Source organism: Equus quagga, chromosome 3 (assembly GCF_021613505.1).
Source record: "Equus quagga isolate Etosha38 chromosome 3, UCLA_HA_Equagga_1.0, whole genome shotgun sequence".
Taxonomy (NCBI): Eukaryota; Metazoa; Chordata; class Mammalia; order Perissodactyla; family Equidae; genus Equus; species Equus quagga.
Genome location: NC_060269.1, coordinates 32,359,440 through 32,385,137, shown reverse-complemented (window position 1 = coordinate 32,385,137; position 25,698 = coordinate 32,359,440). Strand labels below are relative to the sequence as shown.

The window sequence follows — 25,698 nt, the reverse complement described above, 5'->3', positions numbered from 1 at the left end:
TAGGCAACAAGTTTAGGCAAAGGAGAGGGGGTTTCTGACATAAAGATAGAGAACTGAAGGATAGTTTGCAGTGAGCACTTTCATTCCTTTCATCTTTATAGATCTATTAAGATGTTGCTATTGTTATTCTCATTTTACAGGGTGAGGGACTAAAGCAAAAAGTGATTAAATAATTCGGCTCCAAAACATAAAAAGCAATTTGGGGACTTAAAATACCCAAAGTATCTATAAAGGGAGAAAAGAAATCTAAAATCATTACTGATAGCCAAATGAAGGGAAAGCAAAATTAAGTACATAGTCTTTCAATCTAGTATGAGTGAATTTTTTAAACCTGAACTTTATATTCTTAATAGTGTCATTATCTCCATTTCTTCTTCCAAAACAGATGGGTCAATTGATCAACATTTTAACTTATTTCCATAGATATCATACCAACTCACCAATTACTATAATTCACTCAGTCCATCTTCAAAAACTACTCTTTTATCACTATTACCATCAATCTAAAAATATGACTCCTCAAATTTCCAAGCACCTGTCACTCAAGACTTCTTTTAGGGGCCGGCCCAGTAGCACAGCGGTTAAATTTGCACGTTCCGCTTCTCAGCTGCCCAGGGTTCACCGGTTCGGATCCCGGGTGCGGACATGGCACCACTTGGCAAAAGCCATGCTGTGCCAGGCGTCCCACGTGTAAAGTAGAGGAAGATGGGCAGGGATGTTAACTCAGGGCCCGTCTTCCTCAGCAAAAAGAGGAGGATTGGCAGTAGTTAGCTCAGGGCTAATCTTCCTCAAGGGGAAAAAAGAAAAAAGACTTCTTTTAAAAACAAGAAAATGCAGGGCCAGCCCCATGGCCTACTGGTTAAATTTGGCATCCTCCAGTTTAGCAGCCCAGGTTCATGGGTGCGGACCTACACCACTCATCAGCCATGCTGTGGCGGTGACCCACATACAAAATAGAGGAACACTGGCATGGATGTTAGCTCAGGGCTAACGTTCCTCAAGCAAAAAAACAGGAGTGGTGGTGACAGATGTTAGTTCAGGGCAAATCTTCCTCAGGAAAAGAAAAAAACCAAGAAAATGCTTCTAGAATGAGAACACAGCCTTTGATTTTATACAACCACTCCCAAAAAGCAGGAGAACCAAACTATATTCTTTAGAGTTTTCCACAGATTTCTTATAGCTTTCTACAGTCTACAACTTCTTTTCCTTAATACAATAGTTAACCACCAAGACAAAATTACATTTGTAAATTCCTAATATTTATGAAGACCAAGTTTATTGTTGGACTCCTCTTTTATCCTTCCTCCAACTGTTCCCCCTCCCTGTAACCTAAATGTAAATTCTTTTAATATCAAAAATCTAATAAAATATGAGAAACTTACTCTTTGTTCTTTATCTCCTATCAAACAAACAGATCTAAGTGTTGGTACCCATCTCTTGAATTCACTCATCCAGTTGTGTAATGTAGACTTAGGAACCAAAACCATATGGGGACCAGGAATGTTTCTATAGTGTTTCATGTACCCAAGAAGAGAAATTGTTTGAAGAGTCTTTCCCAGGCCCTGAAAGAATAATCACAAAGCAATAAAACACACACAAAAAACAGACTTCCATATTTATACTTTCTGACATATATAGGAATATCTGAAAGAAAAGCTATGTGTTTATAATAGCTATAATGGCAAGAAATTGATATGTGCCAAGTGTGAGTGTTACACTATTTAAGTCACAAGTCTATGACGGAAGTACTATTACCATCCCCATAAGGTCCAGAAGTTTAAGTGACTTTCCCAAGGTTACCCAGCAGAGCTAGAACTGAGACCCATTTCTTTTGACTCCATACTTTCTCCAAGCTAGTTAAGTGCTTAACACTATAGCTATATGGAAACTTTCTTAAACATCACTACATAATTAGTAAGTACTAAACAAGAGATAAAATGTTTCATGAGACATAACTATACAAGCTGCCACCCTGAAGAAAATACTAATAATAAATGAGACATTCAATTGATCGCTCTGTGTTTTATAGAGCTGGGGGGAAATGGCCAAATCATTATATTACAAAAGTCAACCAAAAGTATGCTTCTCAAAATGTATTATTTTTAAAATTATTACACTTTCATGGATGATAATTCCTCACAATTGAAGTATAGATGCCGCTTATGCAACTAAAGCAAGCTGCTTTTACCAGTTTGACAGACAGTTAGTTTGCCAACAGTTCTAGACTGTAATCGACAAAAACTTTGTTATACTATCTTAACTTCTATAAATGTAATGGTATAAAATATTTTACATTAAAATATGGTTTTCTAAAAAACTACCAAACACATACCATTTCATCTGCAAGGATACCATTGATGCCATTCTCATACAAAGAAATAAGCCAATTTAATCCTCGGACCTGATAATCTCTCAGTTTACCCCATTTTACATCTAAAAACAAAAGAAAAAACAATGCACATTTTAAAGACAAGAAATACAGGGAGGCAATCCCTTTCATCTGCTACTGAGAGTGAGTTTCACTTGGGCCCACATGTATTTACTCTGACTTTACTTTCTTACTAGGTTTTAAGAATGAGAATTTTGCAAGTTCTAAGTCAGCAGAGATAGCTGCTGTGGTCTAGAGGGGAGAAGGAGGAAATACATACGGAAGATAATAGCCAAGGGCAGGAAACATGACTATGGGCATCAGAGTACCACCCCAGTCACTCAGTTCCTATGTTACCCATCTACTGGTCCTAGACACTCTTTAGCCTCTTTATTCCCTTTTAATGTTATCACAAGTGTTTCTAACCAAGTGTTTTCACCTTCTATCATGACCCAAACAGAGGCTCTCTGGGGATTTTGTTTTCTTCCTCACAAAGGGAAATAAAAAGATTGTATTTTCCTTTACCCATGTAAGTTACTCTTCCAATAGGTCCTATAAAGAGAGACAACATCTCTTTCAGAGGTTACTACATATTTCCCACCTGAGAATAATTACTAAGTATATGCATTACAATCACCAGATTTTTTTTTAAATATGTACATTCTGTACCCTACCCCCTTTTCAAAAACATTGCTTTAAGATGAAAAGTTAATCAATGCTGGGAAAACTAGCTACACTATAGGAATGTGGAAAAGAGAGAACCCAAATAATTTAAATTTCCTCTTCCCTTCCTACCATACATCTGACTCTGGCCTGTAGCTTCAAGAAAAGAAATGGAAACTGGGTACTCTGTAGCCAAAAAAAATCTGAAGGTACACACTTTAAACACACTGCTGAAATTCTAACCAGATCCTGTCTTGCCTGAAGTTCAATTTGCTAAGAGTTAAAGATTACAGATAATTAAATAACAAATCCAAATTGTACGTCCTATATTGACCTTTATAATTTTTTTTTTTGTTCGCAACCACCATGATCACACAAACTAGTCATCAAGTGAGACAGAAAAAGGTTGGGAAAAAAATGCTAGGCTTCAGTAAAGACAAATGTGCCACCAGACAATCAAGATTATATATAAGTAAAACTTAAACCTGGTTAACCATGTTTTCTTTCAGACAACCATTAGTAATAAATATATTTCAGAAAAAAAATAAAAATAAATTAATACAAAATCAGGAGATAAGAAACAAGTCTTCATGAAGTGCCTTTTTTTTTTTTACACACTAGTTTTTATAGTTGCAGTAAACAATAAGGCAAAAACCATCCCTAGTTTTACATATACATTTGGGCAACAACAAACACACTAGTAGGGCCAGCCCCTATGGCCTGGTGGTTAAGTTTGGTGCACTATGCTTTGGCAGCCTGGGTTCAGTTCCTGGGCACAGACCTACACGCTGTCTGTCAGTGGCCATGCTGTGGCAGTGGCTCACATACAAACAAAAAAAGAGGAAGACTGGCAGCAGATGTTAGCTCAGGGTGAATCTTTCTGAGCACAAAACTTAAAAAATCATATTTAAAAAACCCAACAAACACACTCACATTTTAGGTCCCTTTGAAATACAACACCACTATCATACTAGTATACTATCATTTCCATCAAAAAAAATCAGAAGTATATTTCACAGTCAATAAATTTCCAAAGATTCCTGAAAATTTCCTTCATAAATTATAGCCACGACATCCAAAACATTAACCAAAGGATGTCTAGAAAAGGGATTTTTAAAAAAATCAAGTAATTAAATAAATGTAACATACATGATGGAGAGTCTTCAAATCGAGTGCAAACATTGGTTGCTTTGGAGCTTTCTGTTAATAGTTCTTCATCCTCCTCTTGTTCTGTTCTACGGTGCCGGTAGCTGTCAAGTTTCAAATAAAACCAACTGACTTGAGTTTTGGCTTTAATTTTAACTACCAGCTACTATTTCCACTTACTAGTCAACTGGCTGACCAAGACTCTACAATAGTAATTTTTTAACAAACATCTGAATTAAGATTAAAAAAGTGAACAGTAGAAATTATTACTAAATACATACCTGAAACGGGTTTTCTAAAACATACAATGATTGTTAAAATAGAGTAATACATTAGGTTAACCAGAACTTGATAAACTTAAATGAGATAATCTAACTTCAAGGAAATATACTGTCAGAAAAATCTCATAATTTGTATTTTTACATCACCCTTTTAAGTATTTTTGTTAGGAAAAAAAATTAGTTTCAGAAATCACACTTTAAAAACTACAACTTTCACCCAAAGCTGGAGAATATGTAGAAGAGACTTAGGGCTTAAGCAACGGACTCTTAACCAGAGATTCATCAGTTACTCAAAGCTCTTTAAATACACATGCCCAGATTCTACATCACAAGAGTGAAATACATCCCCTTAAAAACTAATTTTCTGAAGTTAGTAATATTGCCAGATTTCTTAATCTCTAAAGGACTCAGGTGAGTAAAACTACTTACTCCCCAATTCTGGAGCTTCCAGTTTTATACCTTTATACTTTGAACCAATATTTTCATTTAAATTAGAAAACAACAGTAGATTATGACACTCGTGACCTCTAAATCTAATTTATTGCTTGATTTCTACCAAAACTACATGCTTGGTGGAAGAGGATAATCACCTTTCCCAGAGAGAGCATTCCTCAGAAATTCAGGCCAAGGCAATAAATACGCAAGGATCTTCTTGTTTGTTTTATATGCTTCTAAGTAGAATGTCTTAGCGTAAGTGTTCTTATACTTTTCTGCATTCTAACCCTATAAAACTTAGTGCAAAGATCTACCCCAACCCCAATTTATTCTCCATAACTAGGAGTGAACTTTGTTTTTGTTTTTTAATAAAATCTCCTTCACAATATATTATCAAGATGGTTGATCATTATGGTCATAAAACTGAAGATACAGGCTGGAATGTGCTTTACTTCAAACTGAGGCATCACTGAATATAATTGTGGCTGATAGAAGGAAAAAAAGTATGTATGTCCTCACACCCAAGGACAGTACCATCACCCTCATTACTTTGCAGAAGCTAACTTTCCACTAAGATGGTTGGAAGAGCAGAGAAGAAATCTGTTAACCAAGATTCCTTTCCCCCAATACTAATAAGATCAAGTTGAACAACAATTTATATATTTACTACAGAATATCTTTATCTTATAGGACCTCAGCAGTATTTCTTTTCATGACTTCATATTGAGTACCCCATAACAATATCCATTTCCAGAGCATGAGTGATGCTATTTAAACAGCTACAAACTTTTCAAGTCTGAACAATTTAAATACACATGAAGTACAAAGTTCTCTCTTATAAAGTTTCATAAGTATTAAAACAAAAGCACTTTGGTGACACAATGGAGAAAGAGTAAGATATACTGGATGAATAGAATACTTCAAATAAAATTAAAGTATTATATGCTCATGTTTGATGATAATCCCTTCGAGATAGAGCTCATACTTCCATGCTTCTGTAAACTGTAGTAAATTTAACATTATTGATATCAGTTTGTAATTTCCTCTTTTAGATAACTGCATATTTTAATTTCTGATCACATTTCATTTTTCACTTTGGGAATTACAGAAGGAGCTGAGATTGCCCTAAATGTATTAATTAATACTAATTAAACATCTTAATTATCCAACCAGCAAAAAAGTTTTTAAAAAGAATTTATAAATTCAACATGTAAGAGTTATGTTACATATTTTGAACAAAAACTTAAAGGTGGCATACAACTTGATACCTCAATTTAATAAAGGCAACTCCGTAATAAAAATCGTAAACAAACTGCTATGGCATAATCACAACATTCCTCACACCAGCACAGACTTCATATAAATGCAATACCCTCAATGCATGTATGTGGTTTAGAAGACTAGAGCATACCTCAAAATCAGATCTAAATTCAAGCGTGGATTATTCTAGTTACCTCTACGTGATGTTAAACAGGTAACTTAACCTCTGCTTTTGCTTCCTCCCCGAGGAATGGGTAACATCCAAATTGCCTACACCATGTGGTTGTCACAATCCATAAATTATACAATGCGATAAAAAATAAGCCATAATGCATTATTTTTATTTACTTACACAGGCATGGCTATGTCCTGCCAAAACAACTGGGGCCAAATAAATTAACAGCACTAAAACAACTTTTTCAATGAAGTGATTTTATGCTTCTAATGAAAACTAGCAAAAACAAATATGGTTTAACTACTAAATACAAGTGATTACTCACTCGCCAACTGACAGCAAGTTCTGTTTTTCATCCTTTTTTATTCGTGGGCGCCCTGGTTTCATTTTCAAAGGTGAGGTTGGAGTCTTCTGAGCAGCAGGCTGAATGAAATGTGCAAACAGCTCTGTCTGCTTTAATAAATACTCAAACCTATTTGCTCGATCAGTTTGCTGCAAAAAATTTAAGACATTTTATTAGAATATTAACACACTTTCGGAAATCAAAGTTTCAACATGCCTTCATACAATGAATTCAGCAGTAAAAACAAACTATTGATATATAAAACATGAGTTTCAGAGCATTATACTAAGTGACAGAAGCCAAACATAAAAGGCCACATACTGTATGATTCCATTTATATGAAATTTTAACTAATGACGGAAAGCAGATCTGAAGTGGTAAAGGAATGAGGGCAGGAGCAAACTTTTTGGGGATAATAGAACTGCTCTACATCATGATTGTAAGGTGGTTAAACGACTGCATTTATCTGCCCAAATCAGTGAATTACAAATTTAAAACAGTCGTGTGTCAATTTTACCTCAATATAGCTGATCAAAAAATAGCAAATAAAAAATTAAAGGACATTGTGCAATACAAGTGAATTTATTCAGTAGTGGGAAAATGCATTGGTCATTCATCAGTTAGGATGTGCCAAATTTTAAAAAGCTATCAGGCTTAAAAAAAATCTATTAAGTTTATGAACTATTCATTAACCAATGCAGTTCTTAAAGCTATTTCTTCCTTTCATATCTAACATCTGCTGCTTTGAATGTTCCCTATTATCACACCAAGAGAACGGAAGAATTTGAACAAAAAACTTAAGATCTTTGAAATCAAGTTTTTCAAAAAAATAAATAAAATCTGAAGCCTTTAGGAAACAGTCTTTTTACAGACACACTAACATAGCTTGGTTTAAAAAGGAGAAACAAGAAGACAAGAACTCAATAAACAGAGAAACCAGTTACTCAACATCTTTGCCTAGAAATGTTTAAAATGCCAGCTTTAGAATGAATTACAAAAATGCATTTTACTTAGTAAAGCAAACACCAGAGGTATCCAAACATCACAATGTTGTAAAAGCTACGTGTTTTTTAAAGGAACATATAACTCTAAAATCACACCAACATAAAAACTGAAGACCAATTTGCTCTCAGGAAGGCACGTGGTGATAGCGTTTCACTGGGTCACAAATGACAGTCATCAAAGTAGCCCAATCTGTACAATTACCAACAGGCTGTCAACCTGCTCCTCCCTAGTAATGTCCTATAGATGACAAGCTTCAGTTTGGTTTTGAATATTACACAGTACTGAACTGAGATAAAAATATCTGTGTGTATTTTGCACAATCGCATTTCTTAATTCATATATAATAAAAGAAGAGCCAAGAATATGGAACTAGAAGATGTTGGGGCTGAAAAAAGATTACTCAATTATTGTTATTTTGTTTGGAATCAATATAAATAAGCTCTAGAAATAAACTCAAATATGCCAGAGCCTAGACATTTTAAGGTAAGAGCTATTCTACACTATTCAAATCACTAAGCATTCTTCACTTCTCTCAAAACATTTCAAATCAACATTATCTTCTAAAATAGCTGTTCAACTGAAGAAACACTTTTCTGTGTCTACCAGAAAACGCACTTCGGTTCTTCATGAAGTTTTCATTACAGTCCAATATTGAAAATAAACCTAATAGGTAAATTACATAAGACTGTCAGCAGGTGATAAATGCTCAGAAGTAAAATAAAGCAGGGTAAAGGGAGATGAGAAGTGGGAATGGCACTGAAATTTTAACCACTAGGATAAGGAAAATCCTAACAGAAGTGATGTTTCAGCAGAGAAGGGGGAAGCCCCCCACAATTCTTAGGTCTTATCACATTTCTCTAATGTTCAAAAACCTTTAATGGCTCTAGATATCTTAAAGTATTTTTTCAAAATATGGTTTATGACTCTTCAGATCAAAAATATCCAAGATTCTTGTTATCTTCTACATGGTCAAGTTTGAGAACTACTGTCTTAAAGAATTAAGTATAAATTCACCAGGCTTCTACACAACAGTCAATGATTTCAAAATTCTCTCCCACTACCTATTCATTCAAGTAGTGGTAGGGTTACAAACCAGTTACAAAGAACCAAGGAGTTCAGAACAATATTTACAGAAGAAGCTTTCAGCAGAATTGTGGCGAAGACTGGGGGGGAAACCAGCAAAGACCTTGTTGCTTGAGAGAATAAGAAGGTTAAAATTAAAATGACTTGAGATCTTAAAGAAAAGAGAGAAAAGGAGAAAAACTAACAGATCCTAAAACAGAGAAACAATAGATTAAGATCAGGAAGCTGAAAGAAATGGATCATAAAATTAAATGGAAGATTAAAATCAATAGCCTTGGATAAGCCCCTTTCTCTGAGACAGGAAAAAATGACACACAACAGTAGAGGACATACATATTTGGAAATACAGAGGAAATAAACTGAAGATAGGCCTACAATTCTTTGTGGAGGAAGACTAAAAATGAGGGTGTGACAGAAATGGAGTGGAAAGCTTAAACAGAGTGGTAAAGTTTTAGAATGGCTAAATGGGATTGTTGAGCAAAATACTGAAAGCCCAAGAGAGAAAAAACCATAAATTTATTCTGGTACCAATCAGTACTATTATTTAGTTTTCTCAAATAAAATTCAGGTCCTGGCTTCAAAAATGAAGAGCAGATTTCAAGACTTACCAGTGGTTAGGAACTAGCAGATGATAAGGGAGCTTGCTTACAAGAAAACTGTTAGTCAAGAGCATGATGTTGAAAACGGAAATGAAACTAGGAGAATGAAAAACTTGGAAGAAATGAGAAAAGATTTACAATAAAGGCCACCATAAAGATGAAAAGCATTATAAAGACGCACTGAGGGGCCAGCCCAGTGGCACAGCGGTTAACTTCGCACGTTCTGCTTCTCAGCAGCCCGGGGTTCACCAGTTCAGATCCCAGGTGCGGACATGGCACTGCTTGGCACACCATGCTGTGGTAGGCATCCCACATATAAAGCAGAGGAAGATGGGCACGGATGTTAGCTCAGGACCAGGCTTCCTCAGCAGAAAAATAAGAGGACTGGCAGTAGTGAGCTCAGGGCTAATCTTCCTCGGGGGGGAAAAAAACAAACCACTGAAAATCTCCACGATATAATCAGATTTGTGTCATAAATATACTTTGCAAAAACATGACGAGATCTGCAAAAGGCCGGATCATAAGAAAGGAAGCAAATGAAGAAGGCAACAAAATAATCCATGCAATAGAAGAACGCTAAACTAAGTTGACAGGGAAAAGATAAGAGAACTATTTATGAGGTTGCAAGACTATTAAAATTATCAGGCATTGTTATGGACAGCTTAAGGTATATATTAAGAAGAACTTTCAATCATTGAGACAACACTAAGTAGAGTGGAGTAGAGTTTTGGATATTCCCAAGTGTGAGGTACCAAAGGGACTTAAATGTCCAACAAGCAAATGAAAATACAATGGTTGGAGGCATCCGGGCTAGAGATAAATATTCACAAGTGTTCAGTTTAAGGATGGCAGATGAAAACCAATGATAAGGATCAAGCTATCCAAGAAGAAATGTAATGAAAACAGATAAAGAGACAGTCAAGTAAATACGGTATCATCAAGGGAAAAAAAGTCTCTCAAGGCAAGCAAAAATTTTGAGGAGTGGTTAACAATGTCAAACACAAGTGAGTCAAGGAGAATGAAACTCAAATGAAGGCACAGACTGGCAATTAGATTCACTAGTACGGTGTTAATGACAGAATATAAACTGTGAAGGGTTAAAGGAATGAATGAGAAAAAGAGACTTGGAAAATTTACCTTTTTGTTTAAGTAAGTTTGACAGCAAAGAAAGGAGATGGGACAGATATATACACATATATAAAATTAACAGAAATCATATATAATATCCATTTTACATGGTCATATGAATTATGCATATTACATGTGTATACATGTATGCGTGTACATAAAATACACATCATATATTTTTAGGATTTTAAAGCTATTTAAGAGATTCAAAATATTTACTGATCTTGAAGAGAAAGTCAAAGGACAAGAAGAAAGTAAATTTCAAACAATACTTGTTAAAATCTTACTATGTGCCAGATATTGTTCTGGGTGCTAAAGACAGGAAGTTTAAGACACTGTTCCTGGGGCCCGCCCGGTGGCACAGCGGTTAAGTTCACACGTTCCGCTTCGGCAGCCCAGGGTTCGCCAGTTCGGATCCCAGGTGCGGACATGGCACCGCTTGGCAAGCCATACTGTGGTAGGCGTTCCATATACAAAGTAGAGGAAGATGGGCATGGGTGTTAGCTCAGGGCCGGTCTTCCTCAGCAAAAAGAGGATTGGCAGCAGTAAGCTCAGGGCTAATCTTCCTCAAAAAAAAAAAAAAAGACACTCTTCCTACTCTTAAGAAGCATTCTATATGTTATGCTGTGTTGTGTAGTGGGTGTTATTATTTAATATACGCTGTTTTAACTTTTTAAGATTTCAATACAAGTAAATGAGTTCAATCCATATAAAGCACTGAGAACAGGGCCTGGTACACAGGAAGCATTCATTGTTAGTCATTATTATTACTGAATCTGAATTTAAATTTAAAGCTCTTTGTAGGTATTGGTTAAGTCATGGTTAAAAAAAAAGTCTTCTAAGATATGAAACGTGAGCTGGGTCTTTAAGGATTCCTGTATAACATCATGTTCTCTTTTGTAAAGTTCCCATCCATATTCTAACGCTGTGGGCAAGGAGTATGTATTATTCTCTTCGCAACCAGCAGAGTACATCGCTAGACAGATGCATAATAAACACATCTTAAATAACTACTTCTCTGGTCTTTAACTCACCTCACTACCAATAATAACCTTAAAATAAAAGGGGTGTTAACATAAGCCATATATTTACATAATGTTATGTGAATTCATGTAATGCTACTTCTATTTGCTTTACACAGATAGGCAAACAAGATACAAAAGTTACAGTAACCCATGTTACACATATTTCAACTGGATATCTGTGCCTCAATTACAAAAATTAAATGTAGAAGTTTGGTACATTTAATCACTCAACAAAAAGTTAGCATAGACAGTATTCATATACCTAGAACATACCATTTTTTCTTCATAAGTAGGATCTGGTTCTTGGATTTCTTTTTGCTTTCCAGGAGACGCATCATCAAAGACTTCCTGGTAAAAGGGAAAAATCACAGATTGTTCTTCAAGAGAAGTCAATACACCATTATCAGACTGATTTCTGCCCAAAACACCTTCTAAGCAATACACTCCTGTCCCAAACTTCCTAGATACTTAAATGTCTGTCATCTAACCTGATAGAAAACCTTGAAGAAATTCAGTAACATGATAACAATCTATTTAACCCACATATGTAAACTCCACAGCTACTGCCAAGATTAAAACACAAGATTATTATCTACATCATCCTCACTACTTTCAACAAATCTCTTTTTTTAATCAATAAAAATTATGAAACTAAACTGCATAAAATGTGAAGAAAATATGTTCCCTTTTAATCATAAAATTGCAGTGCTGGGGCCTGCCCGGTGGCACAGTTAAGTTCGCAGGGTCCACTTCTCGGCAGCCCGGGGTTCACTGGTTTGGATCCTGGGTGCAGACATGGAACCGCTTGGCAACAGCCATGCTATGGTAGGCGCCCCACGTATAAAGTAGAGGAAGATGGGCATGGATGTTAGCTCAGGGCCAGTCTTCCTCAGCAAAAAGAGGAGGATTGGAAGTAGTTAACTCACGGCTAATCTTTCTCAAAAAAAAAAAAATTTTTTTAATTGCAGTGCTTACTATGCTATTACACAAAAGTAAACATGAAAAGCAGCATTATTAGTCACCCTGATTTCCATTTTCTGGAATATTACAAACAATTTATCATGTAGCCTAAACTGAATACTCTTTAACTAGTCTGATTCTGCAATTGGCAATAAATGTGCTACCCTTGCAAATTTATTCACCCTGACATTCAAAATGCCACAAATAACAAAAAAACAGCAACAACTTCTACAATGCAAAGTTCCACTCATCCATTAAAAAACAACAAAAGAACAGCTGGTAAAGTGTAATTTTCACTAATGATGTACAAATCTATGTTTGACAATATATACTTTAATAAAGCTATCTGTGATTAAAAAGTTGGGGTGGCGGCTGGTATAATACTAGAAATAAGAGGTCAAAGAACCTAAATTCAAGTCTAACTTCATTGTTAAGAACTTTAGGCACCTGTGGAAGCTTAAATTCATCACAAATCTCTGGTCTCCATAAGTAAAAATGACAAAGCTACCTACCTAGCCTATTAGAAGACCATGAAAGGTCAAATACCCTCTAAAGAAATAAAATGTGCTTTCCAGCAGTTATCATCATTCCTTCCATAGTTGGGAAAAAGAAAGATTTGGATTCCAGGACTCTTGAGGTCATATGATTACCGGCATACAGAATGCCTATCCATCAGTCTAGTCAGTAGTGAGAGATGAGAATGAACGAAGACAGGCTCCATCCACACTGCCAAAAAGATCCTAATAAACAAAAAATGAGATGCTCCCCTGACGTATGAGCACCAAGCAAAAAGGAAAAATTAACTGAATACTTCTGGGAAGGTCAGCTTTGTGAAGGAAAAAATGATGAATGCAAGATTTTAGTTATTTTCTGATTTTGGAAAAATTCACCTTAAACTCTACTTTCAAAAAGAAAAAGGCATTTTAAAATATTTTTTTAAACCATGAAGCAGTGTCAGATACATCATGTACGTATGCTCAAACCTAGTTTTTACTGTTGATTTTACTCAATGATTTCTGAATTCAGTTAAGTAAAAAAAAAAAGTAGACTTAAGTCACATTTATTTTAAAAGACCAAAAGAAAAATCACACTGTAATGTGAAGAGAAACAAATCAAAACTAAAATTAGTCAGTGAAAAGAGATGGATAAAAAAATTACTGATACTCCTATTCTGAGAAGGTAAAAATAACTAAGTCATTCTTTGACAAATGACATTGTCAAATTTCTTTTATATAAGAATATGACAAGGCAAGACGTGGGAAAAGGGTCAGTTTCGGAGCCAAATCTGGGTTCTATTACAGGTTCTATTTACCAGAAGACTCAATTTCCTCATCTGGTAAATACTAAAAATACCACTGACTTCATTTGATACTTGTCATATCAATAGTCATACTTACACTTTAATTCCACTTTAACTTAAATACACCAACAGAAAGCCAAAATATTTGGTTTAGGCTTTAAATTACTCAGCTTTCCGATATTTAACATGTCCAGTGCGACACTCATTATTATTCTAAAATTGAAATGACAGATCCTTTTGAGAAGCTGATGAAAACTCTGGACATCACTTTGCAGACAATTGTGCTTTTACACACAATCGCTTTCAGTGTCACAGATTTTGAAACTCCCTTAAGCCATGGAGTAGGACCAAGTTAAAGAGCCCTGGTAATCCAAAAGAGCGATTTAGAACCTTGAGGGGAACAAACAGGCAACACTAGATAAGAGATGGAACAAACTTCAAATCACTGAAAATTACAGAATATCAGATGTCCTACTTCACTAAAACCTACCCTCACACTACAAGTTCTTTCAAAAACTAATATAATGTTACTTCAACCTAGATGAGACCTTTGGTGCCCAAGTAAAACTACTGAACCAAGTATTTCAATGGTAACCTGCGCTTCCATTTCCTTATTGCGTTAATTCTGCATTAACGTTCATTTTTAGAGCAGTATTACCTTCATTCCGTCTATCCAAGGATGGAAAAATCCCAGAAATCTTTGGGCCGCGACTATAAAATATCTCAAAACAGATCGAAGGCCAAGAATGAAATTTGGAAGGAGCAAGCAATCACTTTGTTCCCAGACATCGCAAAGCCTTGGAGCATACCCAAGAGACCCGCCTGGCAGCTCCCCAATCTTTCCACCCCCGCAGGACTGTCACCATTCCCCAGCCAACCCCAGCCAGAAGGCAGGGTCGGCAGCGAGCGGTACCAATTTTCAAAAAAAGGCCAAGGCCCAAAAAGAGGAATTGGTCTGGACTGAAAGCCAACTAACCGCCCTTGGCACACTAATTCATTCATCCATCCATCCATTCCCTCCCCCCTAAATGAAGTGGGGGTCCAAGACAGCTGCTGCTGCCTTGGTCGCTTCCCTCCCTAAGGAACAGTGCCTGGGAGGGGCCTCCTCTCCCTTCACGGGAGCAGCTGCGCCCCGCTTATCCCCACTGCGCACTCGGCCATCCAGCTCTCACCATTGTTTCTGCCCAGAACAGATACCGCCCCCGCCAGGACCCGGACGAAGAAAAGGAGGCCCAAGACCTCGGATGCGCTGCTTTTAAATGCCTTCCCCACCCCGCCCGTCTCTCTCTCTCACTCCTAAGGGGCAACTCCCTCGCCCTTCCCCCAAGTTTAGTGGAAACTAAAACCTAGATTCAGAGATGAGAGAATCATGGGAGTCTAGAGAGAAAAAAACCCCGGCTAAGTCCCTCTTGGCCTCAGTAATCAAAAACATCTGTTTAATAAGACCGTTCAAGGATTTGGCAAGATTCGCTAAACAGACAATGTAAATGGGAAGTGCAGAAATCCACTCCAGTCCGCTTGGGGAGGTTAAGCACAAGGGCGCAAGAGTGAGAGCATCACTTCGGATCCAAAAGGTCTGAGGCCGAGTTTGGGTGCAAGCGGGTTAATCACAGCTCTGCGTCCGATCACTGAAATCCAGGCGAGGGACCCAGCTCCTCCTCCCCACGGCGCCCTCTCCCCACGCCACAAGCCGCCCTCACCTCCATCTCGGAGTCCGCGGGGCCGGCGCCGGCCGCAAAGGAGGCCGCCTGGGCCGCGACGCCCTCGGGGCCGCCTTTGTTGCTGCTGTTGCTCCCGCCGCTGGCGGCCGAGGCTGCGGGCTTGGAAGGCGCGCTCTCGGGAGGCGGGGGTGGTGGAGGCTCGGCCGCGGACGACATGATGTTCCCTCTGCGTCACCCGATGCTGCCAGAGGCCGGGCCCGGCAGGAATGAGGAGGAGGCCTAGGCCTGGGTGGCGACGTCGCAATGAGCGGATAGAGGACCGAGAGGACCACCCTAACGCCCCCTGCGCCGCGGCTCCGCGACGAGCCTCAGCCGAGCCCAGGAGCCTCCCCCTCACGCCGTCCTCCTCTTCCGCGGGGCTCGGGGTTCGACCGGTGCTTACCTCACGGCGGGAATCACGTCGACGAGAGTGGGCGGGGCCACCCGGGTCACTGAGGTCAGGGAAGGCGGGCTAAATTACCGGAGGGCGGAGGGTTGGGGGAAGGGGAAAGGAAAGCGAAAGAGAGACCGAGGCGAGGAACTAGCTTCGCCTCCTCCGCTTCTTCCTCTGGTAGATAGCGTCTATCTCGCCAGCATCCCAGACAACTACCTACGCCACCGACTTTCAACCCTCGCGAGAATGATAGTTGGCTAATTGACTGGGTACCGAGTGCGCATGCGCATTCTCCACTCCTCGCCCTCGACCACGCCCCCGCCGGGGTCCCCAGCGGGCTCCAAGGCGATGAATGGGCGGGGCCTCGGGGAAGAGCTCGAAGACGTCAGTCTGTGCGTCGACTCCCTGGCGTGACCGGAGGGCAGCCTTAGACTCGTTGATAACGGATCGGTGTCCTCGGCTGCTGTGTTTTTTTGGTGTGGCTCGGTTGGCGGGGCCCTCTAAACGCTTTCTCAGGTGTTGCAACGCCTGCTGAAACATGGAGGCTTGTGCTGGCGTTAGCGCTTCTACCGCCTGCGCTTGTAGGCGTGACGCCACAGCGCTGACATTATAGTTATTCCAAGTGACGTCTCACTTTTTTGTTGTCTAAGGGAAAGTGTCCGTTAGTGTGTTGTTTTTTTTTTTTTTGAGCCTCAAGTTAGCTATATCAATCATTTCTAAATTTCTTTTACTTCCCTTAGGCACAGGGATGATAGTTCCTCTAAATTTACGTGCTAGAAGTAAGCAAATTATGTGCACTCTACCATGTGAGAAACATGAGATAGATAATAAATAATAGATAATAGGTAATAGATAAGGAAGACTGGCGATGAGTTGCATCTTTTCCTCAACCACCAAATATTAAGTAAAAATGTACATTTTCCTCCTTAATCACCACCAGTTATTTTGTACACTGCGTTAGGCTCTCTTCAGCATAGCCCAAGGGTCTTGTGCATCCATCTACTACAGAATTTAAGCGCATTGTATCTGCCAACTTTGAAATTGCCAATTAATTTACCAGCAAAATGAGTTTATTTGGGAATAGCAAAAGAATTACAATTTGGACATGCAAACTATGGTGCACCACAGGCAAGTCTGGAGAACAAAGGAAGGGAGCTTGTTTTTATACAGAAAAAGGAGTTTGGAGAGGCTGTCTCTAAACTAAAGTTCTTTGGAGGAGAGGAAGAGTGCACTGTGGCAAGGGCTCACGGTAGGCTGAGCTGCAGCCGTTTCCATTGGTGGGGCTTGTTGCTGGCCAAGAAGAAAATCTTCCTTTCTCCTGCTAGAGAAGTAAAGTAGTGGGCAACTTTCTGTTGAAGATGCAAGGTAGTCTCTTCCTGTTTGGGGTAATTAAGGATGAGTGGTAGGGCATAGGAGCTCATTCTACAGGCCTTCCTGACTCCAACTTTAGTTGAGGTTTCTTTTATTAATGTTCATGTATTCTATTTAATAGCAAATCTCCATACTACAGTAAATTATTATCTGCCCTGTACAGGCTCTTATTTATCTCTGTATCCCCATGTCCACTACTCTGTTAGTATTAATTGAATAAAGAAGACATGCTTTTCGAGAGTTAAAGTTTGAGCTCACTGGTTGATTATGTTGAATTTCAGACAGAAGAGATCTCCCTTGAATATATAGCCTGCAAACTTTTAACTAATGGAATAATAATTCTTTGAGATCTGGAAAAATGTCCCCCAGCCCATTAGAAATGCTATTTCTGAGACTATAAGGAACCACCTAAGGATATATGAAAAGAAAAAAACCTACAGTAATGTTCATTATAGTCTCTGCCAGTAATTGCAAAAATCCAGCAATAGGCTAAGAGTCCAACATTGAAAAGTATGATTTTAAAACTATTGTACACCCATAAAACGAACTATCATTAACCTTTAACAACAATTAATGTAGAAGAATCTTTATTCTGAAAAAAACTTTAACTGAATGTTAAAGTTTCAGTTAAAAGTTTAACTGAAAAAAATGTTAACAGTTCAAAAATATAGATAAAAGTTTGGAAAAATATTAATAAAAGTTTTGAAAGTGATTGTTGGTGTGTATTTCCTAATTCTTTTTTGCTTATCTGTATTTATTTTACTAAAATAAATTTGTATATTATTATATTGAGAAGACATTTTTAACATTAGAAAATGTTCTTCCACCAAAAAAAATTGTGTGGAAGGATAAAAAGGTAGTATCTAGGGTGGTACCTGGCATGTAGACACTCAATAAATACTTATTGAATAAATATTTAATATTGACATGGTTAAATAGAAAGAATATAAGTCATTTGGTGTTCAGAATATTTCTTCATTCTATAGTGATAGGTAAATATCTTGGGTCCTGGTTTGGAAACCCTAAAAATATACTTAAGTATATAAATGGAACGATCTTAGTTCTGACAACTATTTAAGGAAAGCAATAAATAGCAAGAAAAGCAATAAATAAAATTGCCTCCAAAATGGTAATTGTATTTTAACATGTGCATTTATACTGTGAGTTTCTCATATAAGCATATGAAAGCTATGTAAGAATCTTGCTGGGGAAAATTATAGATGAAAGATACTAAGGAGAAAGGGGAGACAGAATGTTTGAATCCACAAATCTAACATTAGGAACAAAGAAACAGATTTTGAGGAGAGTCTAGAAGCAGAGATGGAGAGGAGAGAGAAGCTACAGAAAAGACAGAATGCCTGGAAACTGAGGTATAGGAACATTAGCTGAGTTAGTCAGGCAGATAATAGTACTTATCTGGTGGGCAAATCACAAAGACCTGTTTTCCTTAAAGACTAATAGGCTAAAACTGACAACTAGCTCTGGAAGTGATGGCGTAATATAGGACTAGTGTAGTGGAAAGAGAGGAGGCTGGAAGTCAGTCAAGACTAGATTCCACTGCAGGTTCAACAACTTAGTAACTGTGTGAATGTAGGCAAGTTATCTAACTTCTTTGAAATCAATTTTTTCATCTTATTATTAGTATATTATCCCAAGTTTATATTTGGATAATCTTATAATGATGTCATAAGAATTAAATGAGATAGTGCATGTAGGGTATTTAATACAGTGTCTGACATACAGTGAGCTCTGTGTTCAGGTCTTAGGTATTTAATCTTGAAGAATCATAAGACTAAGGGTCAGAATCTAGTTGGAGGAAGAGTAATCTAATGGCTTTTTAAAAAAGAGGAAGATAAGGGAAATAGTGTCAAGAAAACACTAGAAGAAACTACTGCTTTAACCATTTTCCCAGGAATAAAATGCTAAACTATAAAACCATGTCAGTGTTCTATCTCAAATATACAAATACGTATTGTTTACACCTCAAATTCCCTCTGTTAGATTTAGTGTGCCAGAACAGCATGTGCTGTGCTGAATAGAGTGGAACAAAGAGGTATTACCAGAGGAAAAAAGATGTCAAAGAGGCAGGACTCTCTCAGCAATTGACCTTGAGTGGTAACAAAAGGAGTTAAGTTTATCAAGGACAAAGTAGGAATGCTGAGCCTCTTCATCATTTTATTTCGTGAAAGCCTAGGAAAAAGTCTGGTTACTATGTAACAACAGTAAAACAGTATTGAGTTTGTGAGTAACTAAGAATGGGAATTTCCAACACTAGATATCAATGATCACATATTGTATGTATCTTTCTCAGAATTCTCCTACATAGGTCATTTGCCATGTAAAGGATTTCACTTAAACAAAAGCAATTACTATGCTCTTAAAAAAAAGATAAGTTATGTTTAAATACATTTCCCTTATATTAGGTCACCAACTCACATCAGTAAATGACTATCTGTTGGGTGTTTATACATATATTTAAATAATCATTTAAAGTTGCCTTTTCCTTACTAGTTACAAGTTAAAAATTCAAGTTCTCTGTGCATTTCCTTCCTGCTTGTCAAAAATGTTTTCTTCTTTATTGAATTGGTTCTGGGCGGAATACTCCTGGGAACCCAAATATTATAATCCAAAGTTAAATTTTAACTACCACCACTCCTGAGATATTTTCAAAAGAATTAACTGTAGCCAAAGCTATGGTCAAGAAATTTGGGGTTCCTTTGCTCAAAAGATTGAAATTAAGAAGATGGAAAAAGATATACTTCAAATATTATTCAAAAGAAAGCAGGAGTGGTTATATCACTATCAGGTAAAGTAGACTTCAAGCAAAAAAATTACAAAGAGGGGCATTATATGATGATGAAAGTGTCAATCCACCAAGAAGACATAACAATTCTAAATGTGTATGCATCAAACAACAGAGCTGCAAAATATGTGAAGCACAAACTGACAGAATTGAAATGATAACAAATCCACAATTATGGATGAAGACTACAGCCTCTTTCAATAATTGATAGAACAACTAGGCAGAAAACCAGCAAAGATATAGAAGAACTCAACAACACCATCAACTAACAGACTGTAATTGACATTTATAGAATACTCCACACAACAATAGGAGAATACACACTTTTTTCAAGAACCCACAGAAAATGTACAAAGAGAGACCATAAAACAAACCTCAACAAATTTAAAAGAATTGAAATCATACAGATTGTATTCTTCAACCACAGTGGAATCGAACTAGAAGTCAATAACCAAAAGTTGCAGGGAATATCTCCAAACTAAATAACACATTTCTAAATAATCCACAGGTCAAAGGAGACGTCTCCAGAGAAAAAGTACATTGAACTGAATGAAAATACAATATATCAAAATTTGTGGAACACAGCTAAAGCGGTGCTGAGAGGGAAATTATAGCACTAAATGCTTACATTTAAAAAAAGGAATAGACTTAAATCCAAGCTTCCATCTCAGAAACCAAAAAAAGGAAGAGCAAAATAAACCCAAAGTAATCAGAAGGAAGGAAATAATTCAGGCACGAGCAGAAGTCCATGAAATTAAAATCAGAAAAACTTAGAAAAAATAAAACAAAAAACTGTTTCTTTGAAAAGATAAAATTGATAAACTTTTAGGAAAACTGACAAAGAAAGAAAGAAGACACAAATGAGCTATATTAGGAATGAAACAGGACCTATCGCTACAGACCCTGGAAACATCAAAAGGACAATAAGGAAATACTACAAGCATAAATTTGACAACTTAAATGAAATAGATCACTTCCTTGAGAAATAGAAGCTAAAATAATTCAGACAATATGAAACACATAATTTGAATAGCACTATAATTATTTAGGAAATTAAAGTGATAACTTAAAAACTCCCCAAAAGAAATCTGCAGGCCCAGATGGTTTCAATGGCAAATTCTATCAAATATTTCCACACAATTCTACATGAATTCTCCATAATCTCCTCCAGAAACAGAAGAGAGTACACTTCCCAAGTTATTTATGAAGCTACTATAACCCTGATACTAAACCAAACAAAGCCAGTATAAAAAAGAAAATGGCAGACCAATATCCCTGATAAATATAGAAGCAAAAATCCTTAACAAAAACATTAGCAAATGCAGTTGTGCAATATATAAAAAGAATTGCGGGGCTAGCTCAGTGGCGCAGCATGTGCACACTCTGCTTCGGCAGCCCCAGGTTCGCTGGTTTGGATCCCAGGTGCAGACATGGCACAGCTTGGCACGCCATGCTGTGGCAGGCGTCCCACATATAAAATAGAGGAAGATGGGCATGGATGTTAGCTCAGGGCCAGTCTTCCTCAGTAAAAAGAGGAGGACTGGCAGCAGTTAGCTCAGGGCTAATCTTCCTCAAAAAAAAAAAAAAAAAAAAGAATTGCATACCCTGACCAAATAAGATTTACTCCAGAGAGGCAAGATTGGTTCAGTATTTGAAAATCTGCAATATTCACAGGTTATAGAAGAAAACTCACATGACTATATCAATCGATGCAGAAAAAGCATTTGACAAAATTCCAACACTCATTCGTGATAAAAACTCTCAGAAAAAAAAAAGAGGGAGACTCTCTACTATTGTGGATAAAGAGCAGCTACAATACCTACAGGTAATATTATACTTAATGAGACTGAATGGTTTCCCTTTAAGATCAGAAACAGGCAAGGGTTCTGCTCATACCGTTGATATTCAATACAGTGCTGGAAAGGAAAAATAAAACTGTCCCTATTTGCAGATAACATGATTATCTACACAGAAAATCCCAGGAAATCTACAAAAAAATATCCTAAGGCCTAATAAGTGAGTTCTGCAAGGTTTTAGGATACAAGATAAACATTCAAAAATCAACTATTTCAGGGCTAGCCCCACGGCCGAGTGGTTGTGTTCATGTGCTCCCCTTCTGTGGCCCAGGGTTTCGCCGGTTCGGATCCTGGGCATGGACCTAGCACCACTTGTCAGGCCATGCTGAGGCAGCGTCCCACATAGCACAATCAGAAGGACCTACAACTAGAATATACAACTATGTGCTGGGGACCTTTGGGGAGAAGAAGAAGAAGAAGAAAAAAAAATTGACAACAGATGTTAGCTCAGGTGACAATCTTTGAAAAAGAAACTCACCTTAAAAAGAATCAACTATTTCTATAAACTAACAATGAACACATGAATACAATGCAAATAGGCATTTTAACAAATGGTCCTGGAGAAATATCCATAGGCAAAAAAAATTGAAATTTGACCCAAGTCTCACACTTTGTACAAAATTAACTCAAAATGGATAATAGATTTAATGTAAAGCAGAACACTATAAAAAAAAATCAGAGAAAACGCTAAGGCCCTAGGGCTAGGCATAAAGTTCCTAACCTTTGACACTAATGTATGATCAATGAAAGGAAAAATTGATAAACTGAATCACAAAATTAAAAACTTTTTCTCTGTGAAAGACTGCCAAGAAGCTGAGAAGACAAGTTACAGAGTGGGAGAAAAATTTTCAAACATATATCAGACAAAGGATGAGTATCTAGAATATATAAAGAACTCTCCAAATTCAACAGGAAGGGGCTGCCCCATGGCCAAGGGGTTAAGTTCTCACGCTCTGCTTCGGTGGCCCAGGGTTTCGCCAGTTTGGATCCTTGGTGTGGACGTGGCACCACTCACCAAGCCGTGCTGAGGCGGCATCCCACATAGCACAACCAGAAGGACCTACAATCAGAATCTACGCCCATGTGCTGGGGTTTTTGGGGGGGAAGTAGAAGAAGGAGGAGGAGGAGAAGAAGGAGGAGAAGAAGGAAAAAAGAAGATCGGCAACAAACAGATGTTAGCTCAGGTGCCAATCTTTAAAAAAAATAAAATTCAACAGGAAAAAAAAAGCGGTCTTTTTAGAACATGGAGAAAAGAAATGAAGAGACATTTCGTGAAAAAGATATGCAGATGAAAAATTAGAGCATGAAAAGATGATCAGCATCATTAGCCATTAGAGAAATGCAAATTAAAACCACAATGAGATATCATTTCGCACCTAACAGAATAGCTAAAATAAAAAATAACACTAAATGCTGGTGAGGATACAGAGAAACAGAATCACTCATACCTTCCTGGTAGAAAGGAATTTCCTGGTGCAAAGGAGTTTGTAGACCAAAAAACTTGATGATGGCTGCTTTAGGGAGAAAAATACTATTATCCCTGAAAAACAAAAGCATGTGCACAGTTGTATTTCTCTGAAACTGTTGTTCCTAAGTATAGTCTCAATCATTTGTATTAATAGCAACTTTTTTTTTTGAGGAAGATTAGCCCTGAGCTAACATCTGCTGCCAATCCTCCTCTTCTTGCTGAGGAAGACTGGCCCTGAGCTAACATCCGTGTACATCTTCCTCTACTTTATATGTGGGATGCCTACCACAGCATGGCTTGCCAAGCTGTGCCATGTCCGCACCCAGGGTCCGAACCAGCGAACCCTGGGCCACTGAAGCGGAACGTGCGCACTTAACTGCTGCACCACTGGGCTGGCCCCTAAACCAAAAATTTTAAACTAATCTTGTTTGCCAAAGATTCACCTAAATTTTCTGAACTTAGCCCCTTAAAAATTACTTGTTAGTTTCACTAGGAATACTTTTCTTTCCTTTTAGGTTCTAACACATTTAAAGTATTAGAAAATCATTATTTTCTGGGAATTTTGGGAATATTCAATCCATGTAAGTGCTTATTTACCTCTATCAGTCAATCAGATCAAGACTCTTTAAGAGTTTATAATCTAGTCAATCAATAACATCCTGCGATGGAAAAACATTACACAGTCACACAATGAGAAGTAAAGTTCTTTCTGAATTACAGACATAGGTGGAAAGCACTTACAGTTTCAAGTCTGAAATTTCAGCCACAAGTCAAGCAATAGTAAAAACACATCACAATAAGCCTCGGGTCCCGGTAGGAAAGAGTTATTTTTCCTGGTGGGCGGGAAATTCTTAATTGATTTGAGCTCAAATAGATAAATAGGCAAACAAAGAAAAGATAACAAACCCAGCAGAGAATAGGTCTCTCTAAAATACTTATTCTTTTACAGAAATCACCAAATAGTCAGACCATAAAACCAAATCACCAATCATTGCTGCCACCAGCAGAAAATAATGTATCAGATGCAAAAGAACCAGAAACAAAACATGAAATCAGTAGAGAGGAAAATTAAAACTGCGAAAATAGCCTGAGCAAATTTGCTGCTTTGGATTCACCTCTGGGAGCCAAGAAAAGACAAACGTGGGCTTAAACTACCCATGAGGTGCTCTTCTCTAGTGACAAAACTTACCTGGTCCTGTTAAGGGAATCCACTGGGCATCTTGGTGGAGGACTTCCAAAACCGTTTAAAGAAAATTTTCAAAAAAGTAAAATGACTCTCAAACATACAGGAAAAAGAATGCATGTTAAATGCATATTTTATTTTACTCATTGATGAAGAAATTAATGAAGTGTTATACTCAGTTCAAAGGAGAACTCAAAAAAACACAAATTTCTATCGAGTAAAAGAATTGTTGAAAAGCACGCGCAAACGGAGCTAAAATTAGCTTCTTCCACAGTGGAGAAGGAAGTCAGTTTACTCTCTACTGAACAGGTCAGTGTTTGCATTGCTATAGACAAGAATTATTTTACATTTCTATCAATTATTTGTAATTTAGAACTGTAAAATAGTTCCCACAGAATCAGAAAGCCCAGACATTGTCTGCTAGACTCTGGACAGTTCATAGTTCTCACTGAAGCACATTTTTCTCTACACATCGTTGCCCTAGATTATCGTAAATAATTCTTGTTTGGACTATTAAGTAGCCTTCTGACTTGTCAATTTTTCTTTATTCTACGCTAAGTGGAAGAACTGAAATTCAATTCCAGTCCATGCTGGTAAGCACTATAGTATATGTTTTCTTGTCATTCTCCTGCATGTCCCTCTAGAATGGCTTTCTCTACTTTCTCTTGGTTTCTCTGCTCCTGATTCAGTGCATTGTGTTTGGTCTGTCCCAATTCTAATTGGCTATGCATCGTAGTACCTCATAGATTACTATCAGTATTTCAATTCTAAATTCTTCTTGTTAGGACACAGATTAGCCCAGTTTAGATCAGGGGCCCAAGCCAGATTCATTAGGTGTTAATAGGGGTAGGACCCCTGGATACAAACATAGTAACCTGGCTCTACTTCCTGAGCAGAAGCCAGGATGGGAGGCAGGTTAAAAAGAAGAGTGATGAATGCAAAGCTTTGACTGGCATCTCCAGCATAGTCTACAATCTGTTTGTCACAGAAAGTAAACTATTTTTTCTAGAAAAATCTGTTAATGTTCCTGTTCAAGCACTATGATCCTTTTAACTTCATTCATGATTTAAATTTCCTCAAAGGCGTCAGTTCTAAGCTCAATTGCACTTGAAATACATTCAGCTAAATTGTATCTGAAATATGTTTTTGTGA

The 25,698-nt window shown here is 37.5% G+C and overlaps 1 protein-coding gene across 2 annotated transcripts in view; it reads right to left on the bottom strand.

Moving 5' to 3' along the window:
• SMARCA5 (SWI/SNF related, matrix associated, actin dependent regulator of chromatin, subfamily a, member 5) overlaps positions 1 to 16,093 on the bottom strand; it is a 40,338-nt gene extending 24,245 nt beyond the window's left edge. Inside the window, exons 1-7 of one of the 2 annotated variants that reach the window (XM_046656399.1) lie at positions 15,875 to 16,093; positions 15,472 to 15,717; positions 11,785 to 11,859; positions 6,654 to 6,820; positions 4,181 to 4,281; positions 2,333 to 2,433; positions 1,383 to 1,562 (exon numbers count right to left, since the gene is read on the bottom strand). In XM_046656399.1, coding sequence (XP_046512355.1) covers positions 1,383 to 1,562; positions 2,333 to 2,433; positions 4,181 to 4,281; positions 6,654 to 6,820; positions 11,785 to 11,859; positions 15,472 to 15,648 — 801 coding nt within the window. In that variant the 5' untranslated portion in view covers positions 15,649 to 15,717; positions 15,875 to 16,093. The other variant, XM_046656398.1, reaches the window with a different exon arrangement.
• Positions 16,094 to 25,698: the final 9,605 nt, after the last annotated feature.